Source organism: Arachis stenosperma, chromosome 8 (genome assembly GCF_014773155.1).
Source record: "Arachis stenosperma cultivar V10309 chromosome 8, arast.V10309.gnm1.PFL2, whole genome shotgun sequence".
Taxonomy (NCBI): domain Eukaryota; kingdom Viridiplantae; phylum Streptophyta; class Magnoliopsida; order Fabales; family Fabaceae; genus Arachis; species Arachis stenosperma.
This window is the reverse complement of record NC_080384.1, coordinates 39,512,771-39,520,204: the sequence shown is the minus strand read 5'-3', so window position 1 is coordinate 39,520,204 and position 7,434 is coordinate 39,512,771. Positions and strand designations below refer to the sequence as shown.

At 32.4% G+C, this 7,434-nt stretch overlaps 1 protein-coding gene across 1 annotated transcript; it reads left to right on the top strand.

The window, feature by feature from the left end:
* The first annotated feature begins 602 nt into the window (after positions 1-602).
* Positions 603-7,145, top strand: LOC130944140 (cyclic nucleotide-gated ion channel 4-like). The gene is made up of 7 exons (XM_057872314.1): positions 603-1,298; positions 3,499-3,714; positions 4,870-5,183; positions 5,259-5,367; positions 5,592-5,828; positions 6,175-6,261; positions 6,380-7,145. The coding sequence occupies exons 1-7, from the start codon at positions 762-764 to the stop codon at positions 6,896-6,898; spliced, it is 2,019 nt and encodes a 672-aa protein (XP_057728297.1). The 5' UTR covers positions 603-761; the 3' UTR covers positions 6,899-7,145.
* The last annotated feature ends 289 nt before the right edge of the window (positions 7,146-7,434 follow it).

Genomic DNA, 7,434 nt, shown 5'->3' with positions numbered 1-7,434 from the left:
CGACCAAATTTGATAACAATTGAATTTACTGTTATTGTTATAAAAGAATCAATTTTATTCTGATTTGTTAAGGAATAAAAAAATAACTGATTTATTAATACGTTTAATAATAATACGATACATAAATATCTTTACAAAAAAACGTTTTAAGCGTCTTTATGAGAGTATCCTCCATCACCAAAACTGCTCTCCCCTAACACTCCTTATTTATATATATTAACAACCAATTTGCCATAATTTTTTCTGATTTACAAAAGCATATGAAAACAAATTAAAGCCAATATATAGTTATAAGAAAAAAAATTAAAAAACTAACTTGTTCAAACAATAATGAATCAACATTTTTTTATTTTTCATTTTCTCTGATTTTTGTTGATTTACTAGATTCTTAGTTGATTATTAGTGAAAGAAAAAAGAATTGCTTAAGAAAGCCATAATTACATGTCCAATGATATAGACTTGTCTCTAACACAAGAAAAAAGGAATAAGGATTACCTAATGTGAAAAAGCAAAGATCAGTAGTACAAAGTAGACATGATAGGTACTAATAGTATAAAACTCACACAAGTACCACCCCACACCTTCCTACTCCCCCACCTCTCCAATTATTTGTGTCTTCTTCTGTTCTGCTTCAAACTTGAAATACCCAAAACACCCCTCCATCCCCACCCTCCTTCAAAATACGTGCTTCTCACACATCCACACACCTCACAACGATACCACCAACCCTTCCTCCTTCTCTCTTCTCTCTCTCTCTTTCCATGGCCAATGAACTAACTCACAACTCACGTGCTTCACACATGCACGTTATTCACTACGACGACGACGACAGCGACGACTCAGGCGACCAAGAAGAAGGCGTGAACACTTCTGACGACAGCGACGATGACAACGACAACGAAGAAAGCCAGCAGGACGAGAAGGCGGGGGTGACAGGTGATGAGCGGCGGAGAGGGTGGTGGTTACGGCGGGGGAAATGGGCGGAGGAGTGGAACAGGGTGCTGGTGCTGGTGTCGGCGATGGGTCTGTTCGTGGACCCATTGGTGTTGTACGCGGTGTCGATAAGCGAGACATGCATGTGCGTGTTCGTTGATGGGTGGTTGGCGATAACGGTGACGGTGCTTCGGTGCATGACGGACACGTTGCACATCTGGAACATCTGGTTGCAGTTAAAGATGGCAAAAGCTTCGCTTCTTGGCACCACTTCTTCTTCTTCTCCTCCTTTAAATTCTCTTCGCTTCAGAAAGGCAAAGTGGGCTTTCTTCGTTAACCTCTTTCTCATTCTCCCTCTACCCCAGGTCAGAATCTTTTTTATTTATTTTTTTGTACTCCATTAATTTTCAGGATTATTTAGTCATTTTCATGAGATAAAAATCTGAATAGTAGTGTAAAATGGTTTTACCTTGTTAATTCAATACAATGTTTAATGAAGTCCCAAATTATACTGCGTAATTTATTATTATGATCATATATATATATGATACTTGTTACCCATCATAATTTTTTAAATTACATTTCTTAATTTTTGTTGCTTGATAGTGTAAAAAGTTATTATTATTATTATTTTAAAAAATATTACTAAAATTAAAGTAATAAATTTTGTTATTTAATAATATTTTTTTAAAATATATAAAAAATAATTTTAATTTTAATAACAATTACATCACCACGGTAGCTACCATAAGCATAAATATACTGTAATTCACCTACTATTTATTTACAAGTATTTGGTTATCTAACAGTGTCAAATTAATTTTTTATTTTCTTAAATATGTATAAACTTCTAATTATTATTTTACTATCTGTTTACCGAAGAGTGAGTAAACAAATTTTACTAGTGCTATTTTATTTAATTAACTTCATTGAAAATTTGTATAGAATAAATATTATTCAGAAAGAATATTGATTCAACAAAAAGCTTTTTCCTTTTTCCTTTTTTATTTTATCGTGTATAGTTTTGTCATGTTGTGGTGGGTTGCTACCATTTTAAGTAAAAGCTCCCCATCAATCATACAAAAGAAATTGAAATATAAGAAGAGACATGTTTATATAATGTAGATAGATAGGTAGTTCGAAATTTGGTACACTAAGTAGTGAAAGAGGAGACGCCAAGTGCATGGCACTGCTTGTTTTTATGCATGCAGACTGTGATCGTTACCTGCACTGCCCTTCATCATGTGATCTTGTTTCCATATCCAATATAAATATAAATATAAATACTTTTTAATAACTCAAAATTCTTATTAAAGATTTTTAAATGAGAGTCATAAATTAAAGATACTATTACTATTTTTTCGAAATTATTATCTATAATTAATTTTAAGTCCTTCATTATATTAAAATTATTGTATTCATTTTCAACATGTTTATTTGTTCATGTGCCTTTGGATGTTTAGGGTATATAGGCAACTTAGCTGTACTATTGAACATGGCAGTTGAGTGATTATTGAGTGGTAAGTATTGATGATTCAAACTATTATTGGGCTCGTGGTGATAAACTGATAATAGATACACAAAATTTTATCATCAATATATATAAGCAGATATTTTTTTTAGCAATTTTTTGTGTACTTTGGGAATATTACTACTTTACTAGCATTCCCATTTTCTGAAAGGTCAAGCTCTTAACAGATGTACCCATATATGAAGAGATTACGCAAGTTACTACTTTTAGAAGGTTTGCCGTATTTGTATGTGGCAAATGGATGCCATCATTAATAATCTTGCTTAAGATAGAAGATTAGAATCGAATACAAAAGGACAGATAAATATATATATGTTGTAGTAACTATTCCAATTTTACTGTTTATTTTATCAAATAAGCTTATATCTAAGTTTTGAGCAAAAAAGTTGCATAGCAATGTTTAATGTTAATTAGGTGAAAATACGAATAATAAAAAGTTAATCAAGAAAATAAATCATATTGGGATCTTTTATGTTTTCAATGGCGTTAATTTAATCAAATTGTAAAATCATTTATTCCAAAATGCTAGTTATTGGCAGAAATATATGAATAATTATATCTTTAAAATTAATTTTATGGCATTTATTATTTAATAATTAATTTTTATAATAAATTTTAAATATTTAAAAATGATTTATTTTTATATTTTTAAATTAAATATTAATTTTTTTAATAAGTTAAACAATATTTTTTAAGTGCTATAATAATCACCTAGTAGCTTTAATACGCCTTTTTTTCTAAGAGATTTTTTTCTTTTACATGAATTTTATTCTAAGTATTTTTATCTTTGTATTGCTTTATGTTAAAATGATTTCTTTTGAAACAAATATTATTTTTTTAAAAAAAATATTATTTATACACCAAAATTAATATATATAATTTAATTCATTCTTAATGTATATTTTATATCTGCGATTAATTTTAGTGACTTAACATAGTTAAAATTTTTGAGTGATAAAAATTCTTATAATAAATTCAAATTGTGCGATGGACCTGAATAAAATAAAAAAAGATCCATTAAATGTGTGTTGCAGATGGTGCTATGGGAAGTAATCCCTTCTTTGTTGGAGGAAGGGTCAATAACAGTGGCAATGACAGTGTTGTTAATGATGTTCCTATTTCAATACCTTCCCAAAATTTATCACTCGGTTTGCCTCTTGCGTCGCATGCAAACCCTCACTGGCTTCGTTTTTGGGACCGTTTGGTGGGGCATTGCCCTCAACTTGATCGCATATTTTGTCGCTTCTCATGTAAGTATACATATCACTCTCATCTTAATTCTTTTTTCATACATAAACTACATTATATACTATTGAGTGTATTATAGTCTATATATTATATAAATCTTACAGCAAAGTGTTAAAAAAGGAAATATATCACTCATTTTTTAAATTAATGTAATGATCGAAACGCGGAAATGTTGCTTTCAATATTTTTTTCTCAATCTTTTAGTTTTTTATTGTACATTTTTTGTAAGTGAAATAAAAAGTCACACTTGACAAGATTAATTAAAATAAAAAAAAAAAACAACTAAAAAGTTGAAAATGGTCATTCATTCTTTATTGGGGGAAAAAAGACAGGACTAACGACGTATATATATTTGTACATAACAGCACCTTAGATTTGATTATTTTTTTTCATAGAGCTAACTGTTTCTTTCTTTTAAAATAAACGAAGACATCTTAAATGTAAAATCCAATTCATTAATTAGTAATTACTTTAGAATATATAGTCTTCGATGATGATCAGTTTAGAAAAATCTATCTAATGAATTATATTAGAGATATAATTATTATTTAAAATAATTAGGTCGGCGCTAAAGTGGTTAGCTCACTTGAGAGTTAGTTAAAGTTAGCAAGTTAATTCGTTATGTAGTTAGAAGATATTTATGTGGAGTCAGGTAAAGATAGTGTAGCAGAGTAGTATATAAGTTAGAATAGAGAATTGTAGAAGGTGTGATTTGTTCCTGTAAGTCTCAAAAAGTCAAAACTCATTTCACTGAATAAGAAGAAAACCAGAAAATCTTGGACAACTTCTTTCTTCTCTAATCTTCGATCTTCTGCTCGAATTCACTCTAGTTTTTTTTATCTCTTCACTCTTTGAACTCACGATTTCATCAATAATTATTCATATGTCTCCTCTTATTTATTAGAAATAATTTTATGATATGATATCAAAATTTATATGATTGAAAAGTTTAAAATTTGATCTTTTTGAAATAAAAAAAATTAGGACAAGGCAAAACAAAAAGAAAGAAGAAAGTCTCTATGCAAGTTAAAAGTTTCACACAAATAGAAAAGAAACTCTTGCGTAAGAATGCCTATTAAAAATATAAATATTCATGTATTCTCTCATACCGGCTTAAGTTTTTGTGAATGGAAAAAATATATATTTTGGGCATGCAGGCAGCAGGGGCATGTTGGTACTTGCTGGGGGTGCAGAGGGCAGCAAAGTGCCTAAAAGAGCAGTGTAAAAAGACAGCTGGTTGTGGAGTGAGAAGCTTATCTTGCAAGCAGCATATATATTATGGAAGCAATGGGATGGTGAAGGAGAAGCCAAGGTTGGCTTGGGCAGCAAATAGGGAAGCAAGGTCAACATGCCTTGATGGCCCTGACAACTATGACTATGGTGCTTATCAATGGACCGTTCAGCTTGTCACCAATGATAGCCGCTTGGAAAAGATCCTCTTCCCTATCTTCTGGGGCCTCATGACTCTCAGGTACCTTCCTACCCTATTATGTATGTTAGGATTCATGGTTCAATGTTACTTATCTATCTATGTTGATGTGATCAGCACATTTGGGAGCCTAGAGAGCACAACAGAATGGCTTGAAGTTGTTTTTAACATTATTGTATTAACTAGTGGCCTTCTTCTCGTCACTATGTTGATTGGAAACATTAAGGTATGTACTTTACTTTGCGTAACAAATTATTACACCCACTTAACTAATTTAATTGCTCCAATTCGTTACATGCATAATATGATTAGCTAGCATTATTAAATTTAACTATTATTAATTAATTCCATAATTACTTTACATTCATGCATGTACTATATCATTTTAGACACGTTCTAGAAGTTCATCAACTAACATCAATTTTTTTTTTCTTTTCTTTTAAATGGCAGGTGTTTTTGCATGCTACAACATCAAAGAAGCAAGCAATGCAATTGAAGATGAGGAATATTGAGTGGTGGATGAGCAAGAGACGGCTGCCACAAGGATTTAGGCAGCGTGTGCGCAACTACGAGAGACAGCGATGGGCTGCTACGCGTGGAGTTGACGAATGTCAGATGATCAAAAACCTCCCTGAGGGGCTGAGGAGGGACATTAAGTACCATCTCTGTTTGGATTTGGTTAGACAGGTTAGGTCCAAAATTGGTCAATTCTAATTTAATGTTCTTTTCATTTAGAGTTTAAATTACTTTTCCTTTATTGGTCAACATCTAACTATTTTTTCCAATTAAGACGTGAAATGCCATTCTTGTTTGATAGTGTTAAGGAAATTACATCCTATGTAAAGGATTTTATTATTTTGGAGATGAGGGCTAAAGTCTTGTTCTCTCTATATATGACCAATAACAATATGCACAAAAGCAACCCTACTTGAGATGTTAATTCTTATCTGGGCCCTAAAGATGTGAAGTGAACTAGCCCAAACTCTAAGGGGGTGAACGGGCTTGGATGCTAAAAATATTTAAATTTTTCCAGGTACCACTATTTCAGCATATGGATGATTTGGTCTTGGAGAACATTTGTGACCGTGTGAAGTCCCTTGTATTCACAAAGGGAGAAACGGTAAGCTCCATGTTTTTCTTTACATTGCATTTGCTCTAACCGAAACCAAATATCCTCTACTAACAGCACGGAACTTTGTACACGTTAATTAAATGGGACACAATAAAATTATATGTAGATCACTAGAGAGGGAGATCCAGTTCAAAGAATGCTATTTGTCGTAAGGGGCCACCTTCAAAGCAGCCAAGTCCTAAGAGATGGGGTGAAGAGTTGTTGCATGCTAGGGCCCGGCAACTTCAGCGGCGACGAACTCCTCTCTTGGTGTCTAAGAAGGCCGTTCATCGAGCGCCTGCCGCCGTCCTCATCCACATTGGTCACGCTCGAAACCACCGAGGCATTCGGCCTTGAAGCCGAGGATGTAAAGTATGTGACACAACATTTTAGATATACTTTTGTGAAGGAAAAAGTGAAAAGGAGCGCGAGATATTACTCGCCAGGGTGGAGAACTTGGGCTGCCGTGGCTATTCAATTGGCTTGGAAAAGGTACCGGCACCGGTTGACTTTGACTTCTTTGTCCTTTATTAGGCCTAGAAGGCCTGTGTCAAGGTGCTCTTCCATGGAAGAGGATAGGCTTCGGCTCTATACGGCCATGTTAACTTCACCAAAGCCTAATCAAGAGGATTTTGACGTTTCATAATGACAATTTATATGTATGTGGATGTTCACTACTTTGTTAATCTAAATTAACGTGAAAGGCAAAAAGAATTAATTCTAGTTTTCCTAAAGGAGATTTGAAATATTATGTTTCAACCAATCTTCTAATAATTGGATTGGATTCATGGATCTAATTGAATAGAGCCATAAAATCTAAGTTAAAGATTTTAGTAAATGATAATGCATAATGTAATATGTCAGTGGGGTGAAACCCTGCTGAGATTTAATTAGGTTTTCTTTTTCCCCTCTTGTATTCAATTTGATTTATCTTAGTTTAACAATCGTTTGTATTTTTTTTTCAAGCTTATTTCTAAAGCACAACTTTGTCGCTTTGCAACTTGCACAACAAAATTCCAATTTATTAGTACATTTAAATAGAGTTGCAGGATGAATGGTAGAATTCATATGTCAGCACAATTTTAATCGAATTGCTCAAACTAACAATACGTCATTTAAGTATAGTTAAATTATAGTTTCTTTTTATTTAATTTTAATTTTAGACATGGGTTCATTCTTTTT